Here is a 20,815-nt window from a genome sequence, read left to right as displayed (position 1 = left end):
ATAATCATATTTCTATCGGTGTATTATTGTTTACGAGTTCGTGTGCAATACGCACGACGCAATGATAATATATACATCATCATATTTTTGTATAGACAATATTATAATATTGTACATTGTATACATCACGCACGATCCAAGTCCCCAGCGAGCACGCATATAATATATTATATTATTGTACGCGCGTTCGTCTATATACATCATATCTATATCTATGCCAATGTTGTTTTACGTATAAATTATAAATTATGATAAAATAATGCATGTCGGAATATAATCGGATGTTATCCCGAATATCGGTCACCTTTTGCTGGAAATACCTATATTTTTGGTCGACGTCTGCACCACGCACCGAAGAAATGTTAACCGTGTGAAACTGACGGGTCCGTGCAATAATTTAAGTGTAACCCTGCAACTTATTATTATTATATTCAGGGCCGTCTTAGAATTTGCAGGGACCACCCACGGGCACCACCCTGTGCAGTGCAAAAAAGATTCTCAGAGATGTTATATAGGTAGCAGTTATTTTTGCTGGAAATACCTATATTTTTGATCGACGTCTGCACCACGCACCGAAGAAATGTTAACCGTGTGAAACTGACGGGTCCGTGCAATAATTTAAGTGTAACCCTGCAACTTATTATTATTATATTCAGGGCCGTCTTAGAATTTGCAGGGACCACCCACAGGCACCACCCTGTGCAGTGCAAAAAAGATTCTCAGAGATGTTATATAGGTAGCAGTTATTTTGTAATATTAGTACCTATGGGTATCGCGGAGATGTTGTAGGCACCGTTAATATCCCTACCTGTGAAGTTACTGAATGTCGCAAAACAATGTTCTATGTTTCGTCACATTGTAACTTTCATAGCAATCATATAGAGTAACACGAGACTTCCCTATTTCAGCGCGACGACTTCGCTGAGAGTACACAAAGTGAAGTCCCGAAACATATGAAAAAAATATTCAAGTCTAATCAAATCACACCAACGACCTGAGTCGGAATCGAACCTTACACCCCTAACTTAAATGACCTACGCCTTACCTACAGGGACACACTAACAAGATACAACAGGGACCTCATACCCCATAGAAATAACATAGTGTATTTAGACTCGTATAGGTATTAGGTAATAGTCGGGTGTTTGGTACGTGGTATAAGTATTATAATGAAATATAATGAATGTATTACAAACAAAAATACTGGTATACTTATGATTTATAGACTTCTAGTTTATACATTGTTCAATAAAGTAGGTAGGTAGGTATAAACTTATAAAACTTATCTGCCACCTACTTACTAAGTACTAATTATTACCATAAGGAACATGCAGTAAGTAATTAATCTAACTTTTTTTGTTAGTTTGTTATATAGTTAAAATAATTTGGTTATCACTTATCAAACTAAATTTATGCAAGTTCATACAACCATACATAAATAAAATAAATCAAGTATTAATTTCAATTTTTGAAAAAATTAAATTCTCTACTAATATTTAGGCATTATTAAAACTTTAAATTAGGTACAGAAATGATTAATTATTATTAGCGTTAAGAAATCAGATTATTTATTATTTAGTATAGGTACCTTAGTAGGTATAACTTAAGAGCTAACATAAGGTTAGGTTCAAGTATTATATATATATACACACACACACGCCGAAATCGATATGATAATAATTATTGTTCCCAATAATTAGTAATTAATACGCAATTATTGTTCGTTTTAATTATGATCGACGATTACTGGGGATACGGCGGATCAATTATTATTATTATTACGTGTCACCATACGCTGTATATACAAAATTACAAACGAAACGAAATCTTTCTGTCTGTGTTTATTAATAAAACGTGACAGTTATTGTGAATATTATTAAATATTTGTTATAGTACGACACACATAATATTGAACAATTAACACGGTTTGTGAGTTATAAATTTAAATAATATTATAATCAACCCAAACATCAATTTATTAACTATTAATCAAGAATGCAATGGTAAAAAGTTCGAAGTCAAATAATTTGAACCTAGTTCAGTAATTGTCGTCATGTTCGTCAATATTTCGGTGTTGATGGGACAGAAAAATGTTACACATTTTTAATATACACTCAGGTCTGAGACTCCACTTTCTTAAGCTCCATACAAGTTAACTTATAACGCGAACAACTAAATAAAATGTTACTTTTACATTTACATTAATACGCGACTACAGTGTTAATAAAATATTATGCGCATACTATATTATAATACCGCGTGGGCCGTAGACCTTATTATTTCACCCGTACAACTTAAATGATCGCAGGGGCTATATTATTTCAAAAACTATGTTATTCGATTAGATTAGAGTCAGTGCAGTGTAATCAACAAACAGAAGTATCAACAATGTTGAGGATACTCGTTTTTGTACCTACACAGGTACAGACATTTTTGCCTTAGCACTATAGCTACCAAGTACTTGTTTGCGGACAGATGTTCAATGCAAAACGTAAAAAGCCGCGATTTTGAATACTTCAACCTGCAAACTGACGACTCGTTGTAGCGTATAACTAAAAAAAAAATCTACAATTTTGAGTAGTATACAGATAATAATGTGCATGCGCATTATGCACAAAGTGCCCAATATATGTGCACGTGTCCAAACATGTACTAATAGCTACTTAGTCGTTGAAACAATATACTATACAAATTCATTTAGAATATGAATTAAAATTGAATTCAATGAAAAAAAAATATAATTAATATTCAACGAAAAGACACAATATTATACAGTGCATTTAACTAGTTGCCCCCCATCGTTGTTATAAATAAAAATATCAATACAAACAGTATATGATATACATACAGTCTATATGGTTGCTTCAGCAGATCGGGTGGTTCACGATTAAAATATAAATTATCTCCCAAAAATGTTTACACTATATACCTATAGTTGCGTCCCATATGTAGAAGGAACTATTAAGTAATTGTTCATAATAATATAAACTTCACTAAAATATACCGCGTAAATAGATTGATACTATTAACCCTTTCACTGCTCCTGCAGGCGTACTATTACGTCCCTGTATTTTATAATATTTTCCGGTAACCGTGCAAGTCGTGGAAACCATGGTTCGCATTATTTAATCTTAAATAATTAGATCATATTATAGATCTCAAATTTCAAATCTTTAAAAAAATTAATAAATATTTTATTCTACGTAGCATACACCGGTTGCAGTGGTCAAATAGTGTATCAGCGAAATGGTTAAGTCTATTCTTTTTTGTCTTTGGGTGGCAGCTAGTATAGTATTTACCAGTTTTATAAGGGAAAAAACCGCAAAAAATCCACAGTTATTTAAAAATTGGAATATTATTAAAAAATATGTATTAATAGTATCTTTCGTGTACAGGCACTATACTATTATTATATATAAAACAAAATTTTGCATAACATTTTTTCGATTTAAGCCTGTTAATTTAAAATCCTAAAATCTATACTACCAATATGTATTGTGTAAGCACTTACCTACTTTAAGTTGTTAAAAAATACATTTTTTTTATAGCGCAATTTATTCGTATTTCGCACTTCATGCATAATAACAATATATTGTTCGCTGTTTTTTCCGACGACATGAAATATTATATATATATAACGGGTCGGTTTTTTCGTCAAACGGGAAACAAATAAAACCATACGCGATTGTGTATTCGTATATGGTCTAGTATACATTTCGCACTTTATTGTTGCAAAATATTTTTACTTGTATTCAAATGCTAAATGCGTGCGATTTTTAATGAAGGGATTTGTCGTGAGAAATTTACATACACGAGAAATAACCGGTTCATCGCCACCCTCCGAGAATGACTGGCCTGGGCATCAACAAAAAACTTTGGTCTGCTATTTCGAAAACGGGGGTAACTTATTTATTTATTTAAAAATAAAATAACAACTAATAATACGTCGTTACTTTTTCGGGATTACCGGCCCTTAACAAGTTTAGACTAATGAGAAAGACACGTGACCGACGTAACGCCGCGTATAAAGCTTCAAAAGAATAGCATAAATATTATATATATATGCACGTAAACGGGTGATATGCTGTTTATTCTCAAACGAGCCCAGCTAATCCTCTCTTTATGAAATATTATTGAAAACAGACTCGAACACAATGGCGGTATATGTTTTTTTTAATGCTTGGTGTGTAGCAGCACGTTTTCGAAGTAATCAAAGCAGCTATATTGTACAGTGATTCCATCTTTGTTATGTATATTATTATACTGCTGTGCAATGTGATATACGATCATCTTGATTCTCAATGGCCAATGACGTCATATTATAGTGTGCTTTGTCAAGTTTATTGTATTTTAATGAAAATAAAAAATGTATAACCGTGATTCAATAAGTATACTTACCAGTTGCAGCCGTGTCCGTGTTTATAGTTTACGCCTAATGTAATGAGGTAGAACAATAATATGACGTGTGTACAATTAATAGTAAATAAAAAGTAATTTGATTTTCAAAAAATATATATTGTGTAAAGTATACAAAACAATACGTTTAACAAATAATTTTTTATCATATCGTATAAAATAATCTTTATAAATATCATATTTAAAAATAAATTAGGATTATCTTACGTGTCCAAAATAAAACTGTCCTGGTGTAAGACTCTTAAAGTACACAAAAAAAATTAAAAAAAATATATAAAACTTAAAACTTAAAAAAAAGTTGCTCATCGATTGCATTTCTTCGAGACGCGTTATTTATTCAATGATATAATATTTGTATGATGAATATAGTGAACACGGAACAATAATGTAGGTCTGCTGCAATTGCACTCTGACTAGCAAAGTTAATTATTGCTATATAATGTAAATATATAATATAATATAATATGTATAAGTACAAAAAAACGAAAATGGCTTTGGTTAAGGTCGTTGACTAGAATACGGTTTATGATAATATTGTGTATTATTATTTGTTGATAATAATAACAGTCATATCTATAGGTAATAATTCACAGTAAAAAATTTCAGATGAAAAAAACTCTGATAAAATTGTCACATACTCTCATACGCCACTTATTAATATTAGCGAGATGAGCGTAGTAAACAGTTGGATTAGGACGAGTATTTAGTACGCCACTTCAGCGCCCCAAGGCCTGTAAGGTTTCATCTGTGCGGAAACTGATGAATCGGATTGGTATTGTTGTTGTTGTTGCTGTTGTTGTTGGTGGTGCTGTTGGTGCATGGCAGCTTCGTGATAGCCCGACGGCGGCTGCGGCGGCGGTTGAACAGGTTGCAAGTTGTGCAATTGGTTGCCGGCCCCGCCGCCGTGCTGGTGTTGGTGCTGGTAGTCGTCGCGACTGCGGTGGTGGTGCTGTTCGTGTTGTCGCTGCTGTTGGTGATGGTGGTGGTGATGGTGATAGTCCGCCGGGACGGACGACAGGGTGGTGAGACCGGCTGCGTCCGCTTCCGCCGCTGACTTGATACCGTCCACGGCCGTCGCTGACGTCTCGTAATTATTGTTGTTGTGGCTGGGCGGCGGCGGCGGCGGAGGAAGGGTCAACGGTGGCGGCTGCTGTTGTTGTTGTTGTTGGTGCGGCGATGTCGTCGACGGGTAATGGTGCGGCGAAGTCGTCGACGGGTAATGGTGCGCCGGCGGAAGTGTCGGTGGTGGTGGTGGCGGTGGCGGCGGTGGCGGTGCCCCGACGTGATGACCGCCGTACCAACTTGGCGGTGGTGGCGGGGCGTTGTGGTGTCCCGCAGCGGCCGGCGACTTGGCCGCGTACTCGCGCTGCGCCGCAAAGTACTGCAAGTGTGACAGCAACCGTTCGCGCAGCGGATCCCGGCCGTTCATGCCCTCCACTGACTCCAAGTACCTGGCCACCTCGGTGGCGCATTCCCTGAACCCGATGTTGTGGTAGTCCATCGCGTACTTCGACGGGTCGTAGGCCAACGTGTCCAGACCTGCGCGAGAAGAAAAACAAACCATATTATTATTATTTATTATATTTATTTTTTGCGCTTTGTGCTGTTAGGCCGGGGCGTTTTAAAAGTGGCCTAACTATAATTTATTAGTTACACTATGATGGCATTCAATGTTTTATGATTTCCATTTTATCATTTATCTATTTTTTAAAAGAAAGGATAGTTTTTAAAGAATTTGAATCTGGTCTCAAATTATTTCTATTTACCATACCTATATATATTGAGTACTATACTATTTCGCTGTTAAATATTGTTCTCCTAATAAATTACTATTGATAACATTTTGTAGTTCACGCAACCACCACCTGATAAAAACTCTGCCAAACACTCCACCACTAATTGTAATAATACATGTGTTTGAGTGTGAATGATACGTTCATAGGTTTGTAGCCTATCAGGCTATTATATTTTTGCAGTTTTCGGAAACTGAAAAATTTTTTGAATATTTTCTTTTCCTTTGCCTGTTGGTCGCTTATACGTATGATTATTTAAAAATATAATATTATGGCGTATAATATGTACTGTATTATAGGTACTATATAATGACGGTACCCTTTAGGGTAATACTTATTTAGACATCGTATATATGATACAATGTACTAAGTTTTTTAAATTCCATAAACTTATTTAATTTTCGGAACTGCGCGCGAGGGTGAAACTATTTTGAATATTTTATTTTTACGAGTCTAATAATATTATATAATTTTATAACGATTGTCATCGCGTAATTGTTGGTATATACTCCCACGATATCATTTCACGGCCGATTTACGGGTTTGTGCGTAATAATGGTAATAATAGTAATAATAATAATAATAATAACAAACAATAAATCGTTGTGTGTTCGGTGGTGGTGTTTGCGTATAATACTATAATATTATATAGACTCGCGGGGGCCGCCGTCTAAAGTGCGACGATGCTCGTCAAAACGGCCGCAGTGGTTGGTGGCGAATCGTGGGAAAAGGGTGGCGCCGATTTGCGACCGACGAGGGGCAGCTGACACGGAATCACGTTCTCACGGTAATATGTGTATATATACGGCGCATAATCTGTCCGTATTACCACCCCCTCCGAGATATCGCGATTTAATTTCGGCCGATAAATTAAAAAAAAAAAAAAAAATAAATGTAAGTGAGTTAACAATATTTATGCGCGGGGCACAAGCCAAATCTGCGATAAAAGTCCGAATTCACACGGTCGAAAACACCCGGTGACACGAAAGTGACGAGATCACGTCAAATAAAGATTATTGATATAAAGTACGTACCTACTTACATGTGATAATGTAAACTATATATTATAGTGTCAATACCTGTTGACGCGCATTAACCCACTGAAATTTCTTGTGGCGCGTGCGCTGCGTAATCATATACCCCTTCCCTGTATAATATTATTATGTTTACTCGGCCAAGGCACTGTTAGTAGGTGTATAATATTATAAAATATTATTATAATACGTATAGATAAATAATATCATTAATATCTAGTCCGGTGAACGCGCGAAGCCGACTTTAAGTCCAGTCGTTATAGATATACGAACTCGTACACATACGAAAACGAGATGAAAATATTATAATACCCAAATATCGTTAATACGCGCAGTTGTCTATGGTCACGATGTGTGACACCGCCGCCGCTTGTTATAATGGTGATAAAATGTATATTATTACGGTTGTGTTCCACTACGGCGGGCACTTGTCGTCGCTGAGGGGACAGGATGTCGAGTTAATAGACTGTTTGTACCTATCGTACCACTCCGGTCTTAACCCTTTGCCGGCGGTAAGTAGTTATGCGTGTACACCTTTTGTATAACACGCCACTGCGACGGGAAGTCGACGAGAGACAGGTGTACATGGTGTAGCGTACAAAGTCGACGACGAAGACGACGGCGGGCCGTTTGAATAGTATCTAAATGGTGAATCGTATAGATTCGCGACCGGAAAATCTATCGAAAACAAAGTATAATAAACCCACCGTCCATAATATAGTTACTAACTCACTATACGATTATTTATATTATTGTAAGCGCCTACACGACGGCTATACGGCACAAACAGTGACCGCTGGACACTTCAATAAAAATATTATTATGATGTATATTGACGACAGCGTTAGACAAAGTAGATAAGATAAAAATATACGATAGGAATAACCAGTACATAATATGCAATGAATTGGGTACCTACCAGCTAATCTGAGAGCTAATCATGATCTGAGAAAACGTAATATTATATTATTTTTAAAATTGTTTTCAATTTCTGTGTTGTGTAATAAATGTATATAAAATGATCATACGATTAAATTAAAACATTTAAATGAATACGTATTATGCAAAAACATGCGTATTATGGAGAATATGCACTTGCGCCCAAAATATGTAAAATAAAAATTTGCAATATCATTTATTTAAGTATGATTGATGAAAATCCATTTACTGCGTGTAATTGCTTATAAAAATATGAACCTGCATTATACGCAAAATTCGGTCTTTAGTGATAATGAAATAAAATCATTTATTACAACTCAATTATACTCAATATAAGTATATTATACCCATCGAGGTTGAATAGAAAGACTCGAGTAGTTTAAATTAAATCTAAGTAGAAAACCAACATGTTTTACGAACGTGTGAGTTTAGCTTATACATTATAACTTTGATACGTATAGGTATACTAATAATAACAAAATCTATTGTTTGTAAGTTGGTGATTTACCTTTTGCGTGAATCATTTTTAAATGGTCGACTGTGAGTTGCAAGATTTCGGCCTTTTCCAATTTGGCCGAACCCTGTTTTTCGTACGCTGTGGGCACAAGCCGTCTGAGTTCGGACAAGCTGGTGTTGATGCGATCACGACGTCTCTTTTCGATGATGCCCCGGCGTTTCTTCCGGGTGAGCATGTGTGGCGTGTCGGTACCGTCTCCGGGAGAAGAACAACTATAGTAAAAAAAAAGAAGAAGTATAAGTAAACTAATTTCAAAATTGGTTTATACATCTCGGGATAAAATTTATTATTTTTTAACACGATTTTTGTATACAAAGAAATTAATCTCATAATATATTATAATTAGACCCAGAGTCAAATTTTATAAAAAAAATATGAAAATCCGGGTTTTTCTAACGCTACCCCATTCAAAGCCGTACAGGCGGATTCGTCTCGGCAAGCACTATTGCGCTTCCAAGGGGGTCCCGTCTTCCGTTTCCGGGGATTTCACAGGGGTTTGAGGACCCGAGTAAGTGGGTGTTATATAGACGGGTGTATGTAGTGGGTATATTATATAGGCGCACTTACTGGTCTTTGCTGGACTCCTCGGAAAATGCATCGTCGCAATCGTCGCTCTCATTGAAATGCCTTTTGACACCTTGGTGATGATGACGAGAAGACGGCGGCGGCGCGGGCATCGAACTCCACGGTCCGTAGCCCCAGTGAGGGGGCTCGGCGGTGGCGGCGGTTGTGGTCGGCGGCTGATGCGGTACGGCGGATTCCGGGTGGTGAGCCGGGCCGCCCCCGCGGGGCACAACCATGCGCCACAGGTTGACTGCGGCCGGGTCACAGTAGCCCAAGTAATCGTTGGGCCGAGCGTCCGGGTACGCGACGGCAGCGGCGGCTGCGACGGACCGCAGGTCATGGTGGTGGTGATTGTGGTTAGCCACTTTGACGGTTGAGTTCAAAAAATTTGAAGAAAAAAAAACTGCCCGTGTGTGCAGTTAGCGTGCGTGTGAGGAGGGGGTCACGTGCTTAGGCCCCTTGTTTGCGGTTTTATCTTTAAGGAAACGGTCTGGTCGCGGACCACTTGTTGTCGGCGGCGGTGTACAATGTGTGTATATATATAATATTAAATACGCGGGCGAACGTGTGCGCGACGTGTACGACGTGAGCCGAACGACTGCCGTGGCGCGTGGACGACCGTCGGCCGTACGTCGGGCGAACGCCGTCCGGACGCCCCACACCGCGACGGCGGCCGCCCCCCACCACCGAAGGAAAAAAACGTCGGAAACCGGAAGGGCGTCCCTTCTCACTCGCGGCACAGCCATCCGGTTCCGAGTGCGCGCGATCGCGTGTGTGTGTGTGTGTGTGTGTGCGTACGGTAATAATATTATACGCGCACACGCACGCGACACCGCGACGTTATCGCGGCGAGCGTGTGCTTCGTGTACGTATTTGTATAAACGGTCCACACGTCGTCTTCGCCGTCGTTATTGCGCGGCCGGACAAAACGTCCGACGACGTCCAATGTAAGTGTGCAAATCGTCGGGCACGTGATCGGCCTGGGCACTTGTAATTATTTTGTATTATTAGGTGTGATGTACTGATGTGTGCCGAGCGCACACGTTACTATTATATTATTATTATAAGCAAACTCGTGGCGCTTTTTATAATAATATATTATATTATTGTGTACCAGTTACGGGTGCCGACAGTGTTGTTGATGTTGTTGTTGTTGTTGTCATTAAATGTCATAATTTTCACTGCAGTCGCACGTGCAGGCCAATTATTATTGTCTCCGATTTCAAAATTTTTAATAATATTACTGACGCATTATTATACGTCAAATTGCAGTTGCAGTGAGATTCGCGTGCAATTAATGTGACAATTCTGTGTTGCGTTCAATTCTTCAATTTATTACGAAAAACATTTAAAAAATGCACAAATATCCTATGCCGATATAATACTGTCATGTGCATTACAAAAAGCATACACTCAAAATTCGTTTTACTTGCAATAAACCTGCAGCCCAATGTGACCTATATACCAAGTACCAATTCCAGCTACGATCTCTTTATCTTATCTTTTAGACAATAGCTAGGTTACCAATAATAATAGATACACCTTATTATTATACCCTGAAGGTAATCTTGAGATATTTTATCGCTTTTTTTTCTACCGCGAATTGGACGCCATTATTTTTGGAACTGCCGTCTTGACAATAACGGGAAAGCTCCATTTGTTGTAATCCCACAATTAGGTTTTGTAATTTGGCGATTCGCAATATTGTTTCAGTGATTGTATTCGATTTACTTTTACAGAGGAGTTATGTTAATGATTTTTCCATTTGGTGAGGATATCGTAATGACTGTATATCAGTAGACTTTTAGATAACTAAGATAGCTGCAGTTTTCCTCGTATTAATATTTGACATGGGGTATTATTGAATTATTTTATTCGTCGAGAGATCATACGCTGAACATGTTTTATATTTTTCAATGGCATTAATAATTATCATGTCATGTATGATTCGTTACTTTGGTTGTTTTTATTACGTTATTTTGTAACATACTTATAATTAGAGCTACACTATAGTATTTTGAGATTTAATGGTGTATAATGCTTTTATTGATATTACACACATTACGTATCTATTATTTATTAATGGTTATTATAATATTTATGATATTTAAAATATTTATTAATTGTACAACACTACAGTTTATAGTATCGATGTATAAACAGAACATTCTGTGTTACGTTCAATATAAGTACATCAAAGTTAAATTTAAAGGTTCAGCCAAATCATATCTACTGCTTTAAGTACAACGTCGTTCGTATTATAAGCAGGTACATAACATATATTTATACTATAAACAATTCACTCTCTCTTTATCAAATCGCTGTATATAGGTATAGTACCTAGGCGCATCGTCCATTGTAATATATATATAGGTATATATATATAGGTAACGATAGTAAATGCTTTTACCGTTGTTCGCGCGTGTACAATATAGTTTACGATTACGACGTGCCCACAACACGTCCAAGGGATAATAATATTATACTCTGCGGATATCGTTGAAACTAAAATGCGACACAATAACGCACTTGTACAATACACATCACTGCAAAGTGGTTCTCGCAGCGGCTATACCCCACGCAGCCGTGTTATAATTCATAATAATATACAAGTATTAGACTACAGTGTAATAATAAATAGTATACATTATCGCCCGCGAGCCTGCAGTCGGTGTATATAATTCTGCTGCACCTGCGAAATTCAATTCGGTGTGCTGACCGCGGTATACTGCACCGTGGCCGTTTGTAGTGTCCCGGCGACGGTGTGCAACAATTAACGGTAATTACCCGTGTAACAACGATACCAAACCGTATCGCACAATATATTATAATGTCGCGTACTCGTCGTGGCTGAATTGCAGGAATTCCCGCCGCCTGTTTTCGGTGGATAGGGCGACTTTGAGCTGTGGGTTTTCGGATCCAGTAAAATACACGCCCTGCACGCGTAAAATATACCTAATGTATATAATGCAAGTAAAAGTTGAGACGATATTATGGCGAAAAGTTTTCGAGCTTCGTAATGGGATGTATACGGAATAGAACGAGCGGGGCTGCGGCCGATGTGTGTATCGAGTTCGAGTATAAATAATATACGATATATACATATACGTCATCCCACGCAAGCACGGTTTGGGTCCGATCTCTTTCGTCAAACTTTTTCAATCGTACCGTGGAAAGTTTAAGCATGCACACCTCCTTTGGTTCCGCCCCGGCAATCGAACGCGTCGTTCGCGTATACGTGCGCACCGACCTATATTTACCAAACCGAATTCGAAATTTTAAAATATACGATCGTCAATCGGCTGTATAATGACAAAAACAATAATATACATATATTGCGAGATCCAAGTCGAATAAAAACGCGGGCGTTCTATCAAAAGTCACAAAAAAACATGTCACTTTTTATCTGAAATTTACTGCGGAGCATATACACAACATAATATAATAATTGTACGTCTATCCAATATGGATGTGATATAATTTATATTTTTTCAGAGCATGCCATTTTATAGCGAGTCGATATAATATATTATTGACAATAATTGATATATTTTCATAATTACAGCTATATATCTATTTTTAAATTTTATGTTTTGGATAACATTATCCGGTAAAAAATCAATTTGAATACTATTATTTATCGATTATTATTTGTTTGTATATTTTTTATGAACTTTGATTGGCTAAAACTCCCATAATTTGACTATAATGTCGGTGGTTAAACGGTATGTGACATTAAGACATTATCCAAACAATGTCCGCATTATATCCATAATAATAATAAATACGTGTCACATTTATATAGTAATATATTTGTAACGGTCAGCGAGCATTTGATAATTTATATTACACGATATGCCGTGGCGGTACATGTGGCGCCCATGTATTAGACGATCGTTTGGGTATATTTATTATATTATTATATCGTACAGAGTATAAACAATATAAACCTAATTACGTTAATTGTTTTATTTCCGTTCTGACATATTTTGAGTATACCCTTGTGGCCTTGTGTGATAGGTACTTGTAATAATTTGATAGTTACAATATTGTTCTTCTATTATTATTTCTTATAATCGCACACTACCTATACTTAACAAAACTTATTTATTATGTTTTAATTCTAAAAATTTATTAATTGTGACTATTTCCGTAAACCTATTTTTCATTACATAAGTATATATTATTTGTATTACCTATACATAATTATATTTTCAAAATATTAGAGCAATACCTACCACATTTCTATTTTATAATAGAAAAATAGAAAATGCCGCTCAAATTTCTATAATCGTATACAATGATATAATTTAAATATCATTTAATTCAAATTTAACGTATCCATTAGACAGTGACTTAGGCATAAGCGTAAATATTATTTGTGTTTGTGGGGGGGGGGAGGGTTTTGAAGATTTCAATGCAGAGGTGAAGATTTTTCATCTCTTACAATGTGTCGTAAAATCTTCAGGTTTTTTGCGGTCGGACTATCGCTATACAACGATTTCCTTAAACCACAGTATTAGCCTAAATGTAAGCTATTCCTGCCCCCCCCCCCCGTTATTTGCGCCAGTGGAATTAGGTATAAGGTACACAATGATGAAGCACACTCGACAATCGACTGCACAGTGGAGCGAGAATTTATTGCACAAATTGAAAAAACTTAGCAATACTCATTATTAAGTTCGTATTAATATTAAATATTTAAATTTTATTTTATAGTAATTCTTACTATCTACGAATATTATCAATAAACCATTATATTTTGTTGTAGTATTTTGTAGATATGATTAATGATTAATGCAAGTAGGTATATAGGTACATATTAACTCGTACAAATTGTCCACTGACAGCAGTAACATTACATATTATATTTAAATATTGAAAATGATTAAATTACCCACATTTAACTATAAAACTAGTTTAAAAGTTTATTCAGTTAAACAAAGTTATTATTAAACATGTAAAATTTAATCATTTTCAAGTTGAAAACTTTTTTTAAAAAAAAAAAAAAGGAAAATCTTCAAAACAGTTTTCATTTTATCCATAAGAGTAAAGTTATAGTACCTAAGTATACTTTAAAACTTAAAAGTTTAAACACAAGATATAAATGTATTTCAACTTTTCATATAGGTACCATAATAAAGAGTATAAATCACTTTTTTTTACAATGATCATCATAATATTGATAATCAATCTTATATTCTAATTTCTAGTTATAAAATATATATATCAAGCTACCAATTATAATCAATGCTAGCTACCAATATAGTTTATAATTATTTATAACTGTTTTACTTCTACAAATCCGAATGTATTTATTTACCTATTTATCTCCGTGAATTTATTTTATATTTCTTTCAAAACATTCAAAATAATATTATTTAAAAAGAAAAAAACACATAATTATCACACTTAGGATCCAGCACAAACTTAGAAGCATGATTTTAATGAGTATCAAGATATTTACGATTTTTCGTGTAGGTCTATAAATATATTTTTGAATTAATAATCGATGAATTACAGTTTTCTTTGACTTACAAATTACAATATTCCATTCTGAAAAATAATCTAATATTAAAAATTACTAAAATATGTAGCATGATGCAATTTTAAATTAGGTCTATGAATATTGAATACTCAATACATAAAAGAAAAATTAGTTATAGAATATAGATTCATAGTTATAGTATTCGAATTTTACATAATATACGACACTGCAATAGTACAACTGATAGGTAAACGTAAAATAAAACGTACCTATATAAAACATGCAATTTATCAATTCAACAGAAACGCAATAATAAAAAAATGAATAAATCACGAGGTATAATGTTTTTTTTTAATGTTTTAATGTCTAAATATTTAGTTACGTTAGATATTGAACTCGAAATTGTATTCCCAGGGTAGATTATAAGTGGTTTTTATTAAATTATTAGATACGCTTGTGTATTATTTTATTCACCTACCTGCTATATGATAGTATAAATATAATATAAACTTACATTTTGTGAATTGTGATTAACTAAATTATAAATTTTAAAAATGTACACTAACCTATAGGTATATCGTATATAGTCTATAACCACAGTTTGCACGACGACGAAATGTTTAATTGATTATACTTAGGTAGTTTATAAATTAATTTTATAAAAATGATGACTATAGTACTATATAGTAGTATTAATGTATGAAATATAAAGAATATTATTTAGTATTATTATTTATTCTCAATGTGTAAATGTTACAGTAACAACTAACATGTAAGTGTTATTGAGATCTACCTGAAAACAATTATGGTCGTTTTATTAAGAACTATATTTTTTTTTGTAAATCAGTTCAATATTGTAACAAAAAGAAGCTATTATAACATCTAAGGCCCCTAAACAAATTTCTAGTCTTAGGCAAGGGCGTCCGCAGGGATTTATCAAGGGGAGGGCAAAATATTTTCCTTTTTACTTTTTTTGTCTCACTATCCTGTTAGTTCTAAAGTATTTGTGTGACATATTTTCTTTCATATAGACAAGGAATGTAAAAATATTTATGAATTATATGTATACATGGTTAGTTAAAACTTATTGTTGCAGCATAAATTTTAATTAATTGTTATGTATTTTAGATTCTGAGCGAAGCGATGAATGTGTTGATTTTATAATGATGTGTTTTTTTTTCTTATTTTTTATTTTTGTGTCTGTCATCACCTTTTAGGACAGTAAAAAGGCTTGGATTTTCTTCAACAGTAACTTTTCTGATAGGAAAGTGAATCTAGTTGGTACTTTGAGGGGGTCAAAAGTAAACATTTCCCTGTAGTTTTTAAAAGCGGCGTGAAAAACAAAAGAAAAATTAAGGAAAAACGGGAATTTTTACGCAAAATCTGTTTTTGAGAACATCGTTATTGGTTTTTGGTGTAACTCTAAAACAAATGAACGTATATACATGAAATTTTCACTGGTTGTTTATACTTGCATTTTCTTTACACGATAAAATTTTAAAAATATTTTGATTCGTTTTGAACTGTTTAGAAACATTTTCAGTTTCCAATTTTATTAGTTTCTATGGATGTCAATAAAACTTTATTTGTTGTGTAAAAAAGCTTGGAAATTTAATACAAGGCTCCTACTATATTGTTACTATGATATTTGAAAAATATTAAAAATCCTTAGTCACAGTTTTTATGTAATACAAGATTATCCATAAGTTTGTCTACCTTTATCTTTTATGTCTACAAGAAAGTCAAATTAAATTTTTATGAGCGTTTGAAATTCATATTTTTACAACATTTGATATTCACTCGATTTCCCATGTAACGATTTTCTTATTTTGTTGTAATTAAAAAACGTATGACTGTAGATACTTGAAAATTTCACTGAATGTTTACATTAGCATTTCCTATACACGATACAATTTTGAAAATAATTTGACTATTTTTGAGCTGTTTACGGACATTGTCAGTTATCAATTTTTTTAGTTTTCTATAAATATCAATAAAATAACATAACTTGAAAAGTTGTAGCTATTGTAGGTATGCTATCTATGAACATTTAATTGTTTTATCAAAAAAGTAATTACTTGGTTGACACTGCAGTATTGCACTTGGTCCCACCACTATATCTCATAATCTATAAAAGCAACGTTTTTAGTTCTGACTCTGAACCGAGTGTAATAAAAATCACTTTGTAAAAAAAAAAAATTAATTTAATTTAAAAAAAGTTTGTTTTGCGGTATTTTATATTACAATGGTAATGATTGAGGTTGGGATTATAATGCACTTTGCATTGTTTTCCAAATCTACGCAATACTCGTTTTATAACATACCTACATTGAATTTTTTGACGATTTAAAATTTAAGGTCATATTTTGGATTTAAAGATTTTTAGAGCATTTTGAAGTTATTTCTACATTTAAATTTAAAATTTTGTTTTTAAATTTGCATATGTTTTTATATGATTTTTATAATAAATAAAGTATAATATAACTATAAGTCTAAACCTATAGTTACAGAAAAAAAATAGTTAATTTTCAGATTAAATAAGTAGTCTAAATTCTGTCTGTTAAACTTTTCTACAATCATTTAAAAGTTTAAAATGTATATAAGAATTTATATCTTTAGTATTAAAAATAAAAATAATTTAGTGCACTATTCAGAATAGTTAGAGCATTTTTTAGTTTTTTTAAAAAATTAAAATCATCAATAATAATATATGATGATCAACTCAGAAAAAGCCAAGGGAGGGGCAACTGCTCCTACTTGCCTCCCCCTCCTGCGGATGCCCTTGGTCTTAGGCTATATTATGGCTTCGCTTTTTTTATTTATACATATATATAGAAATTACAATAATTACCTAAAAAATATTATTCAATATTTAGCTCATTGTAATTATTATTGGTTTTATATCAATTTTATTATTTATACTATAATACAATATTATATTTCAATGAAAGCTTAAAGCAATATTTTCAAATCTTTAACAATTAGCTTTAAAATATAAAAATAACTGAACAATTAATGTTGGTACGTCTAATAGTATTCAGTTATTATGCCATTATATACGTATTAGTTGTGATGTATTTTATGCTTTAGGTATTCAAACCTTTTTTTGCTAAAAGACTTTTTAATTACTTAATAATTTGAATGAAATGCGTTATTCAATAGTAATAATTAACATTTGGGGCTTGGGCTTCATATATTACAATCGTAGACCGTGGTATAATATTTATAGCCTAACCTATACTTTTGGCCTTTGGGTGCTATGTTTAATAAATTATGGTTATATTTACGTTTATTAAAATACACTTTTAGACGAGTTAAAAAATTACATTGTGTAAGTACTTTGAAAGAAAATTAGATTTTTATTTAATTTCCTAATGGTATTACTATTCATGAAATATTATTTTTTCGCATAATATTACTTGTCAGCAAAACATTTAATTTATTTAACATGCAGGATTAATATATTATTTTGAACGATATATTACACCAAACTGCAGTGGCTTGCAGATAAATATTAAAAGCTGTCGGACGATGGTGAGTGTTTAATTCGTTTTTGTTTTAAAAACTATCCCGTTCATCGGTGTTGGGCTGCTCCTTGAATGCCGATTACTATACCTATTATTATACAATATAATAAAGAGCGCGCGTGTCTTGCGGTTTAATCACGTGCGGCAGAGTCGATTTGCGCGCGTGCCTATTTTGTACTCCTCGCCACCGTCTAGCACGCGTGTCGTCTCGATCATATTATCATCGAATTCAAATCTAATTATCCCTTGTAAAATATATAATAATGTTAATAATTATTCAGAATGCAAAAACGCTCGTCTGCATATTATAAGAATGTAGACATACGTATAGTATTAAATATACCGTCTCACACAATATATTATGTAAACATTTCACGCTCTCACTTACTATAGACAGATATAGACTAACCCATAATTACGATAAGTGATAACACACACTAACTTGATGTAGGTCCTACAATTTGTGTGCAATAGAACATTTTTAAGTAAACAATATGGTATGGAACAATATTTCTTTAATTGTATTTTATACTATTCCTACCGTCATTTGTTTGTTCGTTTAAATTATAATGCGAGCAAAAGATATTTTCCGAAAATGTAACGAATTTACAATCGTACAATACAATATTATAGTTATTAATAATTATGATGTAAGACTTTGCAAGGAAAACTCACGTGATAATAATATAATATTACACCTGTGCACCAATGCACGGCCATATTATGACGATGCGCGTGCATGTGTCAATGGGTGTCCACTAGTGGCGACCGACAGAGGCTTTTATTGTACACATCGCGTCACTACATCGTATAGGCACACGTCGGGCACGCGCCTAAATATGCACGAGGTGAATCAGGTATGGATTTTACAATAGGTAAAAGGTATATACACACACAATTATAATATACTCGTTACATGCGTGTAGGTAGCACTACGGTGAACAATACGAGTAATCGTAAGTACAACATTTTTATGTATGTGTGTGTGCGTGTGTGTGTGTGCATAGGAGATTAAGTCCGATGTTTATAATTATATAATGGGCGGCGTGCGGGCGCGGCGGGTGGATGGGTAAAAGTGGCGATATATAAGGGTATACACGGCGCGAAGGGGTGTGTGAGAGTAGTTCCGGACCCAATTTCCCACGAACTCTTCGCCGGAGAAAACGCTTTCGGGAGGGGGAGAGACCGTTCCCGTAGCGCCGCACACACATACAAGCGTGTACATCGCACACAGAGGCACACACACAAACCCATTGTGTTCGATCGCCGCCGCCGCCGCCGGTCACACGCCAAAACCACCCCATCGACCTCACATACAGTGCGTATATACCGGCGGCAATGTAATATAAGTGTATACATATAGTATTATATACGTATGTAATATTAATATTATATCGAATAATATAACGTCCGCAAACACCAGACATTTAGCCGAGACCCGATCCCCTCCGTTGTCGGCCGCGGTTATCATCGCGCCGCACACGACACGATTGACGACGATGTGTATATTATTATATATATATATATAATGACGATGTACTGTTATTATACGTGCACCGATGTATACATGCGTGGATACGGTGGTCGTCGAGTGCTGCAGGAGTTCTCGAGAAAGGGGTCGCCAGGGAATAGCAGGCTATATATTGATATACATGTACGGTATACCGCGAGTTATTAAAATTACATTACTATTATATATATATAATGCGTAAAAGGAAATACAAGGATAATTTTGAATATGCCAACACATGTAAATCATTGTCGGAATCGAATTTTTTTTCGCACGCCGGAGCTCTGAACCGTTTAGGTTTTTTTCTCGAGCCGTGTGACTTTTCCGGGAAATCAATCGCTTTTCGGTCCCCACCGCACCGGGATTCGATTAAACTCTCGTCTCTCGACGTTTTTAATCTAGTGGTGGCACGCATCTTCCCAGTATTTTCCGACGAACCCTGCACCAGATGCGGTGGACTGTACGCGATTATGCGATCGTGGTGGTGTGTACCCGCCCTCGAACTTCGCGGCCGTCTCCTAAGTTTTATCGGTTTATCGCGCCAAGTGCCTCATCGACGTATATAATAAACGCCACGACGATGTGTCAATGTGCAACGGAGCGTATAACGATTTTTATGACGTAGAAATATATTTTCTCACAATTAGGCAATTTGCGGGACCGACCGCTTTATCCCGTGCAGCAGTCGTGTAAAATACTTTTTCTTTTTATCGATTGTAGGTAGAACTAAACCGTTTACCGTTTTCACTTAACACGCGGCGTTTTATTCGCACATTCTGTAGCAGTAATTGCTGCAGGGGAGTAAGAGTCTATAGTGATTCTAGATCGGCATAATAACTACATATATTATTATGATTAAATTATTAATTATCCATAATAACCGAGTAATCAAATTATCATTATTTTACACTATTTTTAAAAAGGGTGAATATTTAATAATCATTTTGAGTTTTTTATACTATGTATATTGTATAATATTATACAGTTATTGCCTATTGGTCAAGTATTTTCGGTATAATGAGGTCTC

At 34.6% G+C, this 20,815-nt stretch overlaps 2 protein-coding genes across 3 annotated transcripts in view; one reads left to right on the top strand and one right to left on the bottom strand.

The window, feature by feature from the left end:
• LOC132938476 (gamma-2-syntrophin) overlaps window positions 1–20,815 on the top strand; it is a 49,815-nt gene that overhangs the window by 13,745 nt on the left and 15,255 nt on the right. The gene's annotated exons all lie outside the window — the stretch shown is intronic.
• Window positions 2,152–9,891, bottom strand: LOC132939521 (hairy/enhancer-of-split related with YRPW motif protein-like). Its single transcript, XM_061006731.1, has 3 exons — window positions 9,267–9,891; window positions 8,691–8,911; window positions 2,152–5,955 (listed from the first exon to the last, which is right to left on the bottom strand). Exons 1-3 carry the CDS (start codon window positions 9,497–9,499, stop codon window positions 5,120–5,122), a joined length of 1,290 nt encoding a protein of 429 aa, XP_060862714.1. The 5' UTR covers window positions 9,500–9,891; the 3' UTR covers window positions 2,152–5,119.

Source organism: Metopolophium dirhodum, chromosome 2, assembly GCF_019925205.1.
Source record: "Metopolophium dirhodum isolate CAU chromosome 2, ASM1992520v1, whole genome shotgun sequence".
Taxonomy (NCBI): domain Eukaryota; kingdom Metazoa; phylum Arthropoda; class Insecta; order Hemiptera; family Aphididae; genus Metopolophium; species Metopolophium dirhodum.
The sequence above is the reverse complement of the archived record's forward strand: the minus strand, read 5'-3'. Positions and strand labels throughout refer to the sequence as shown.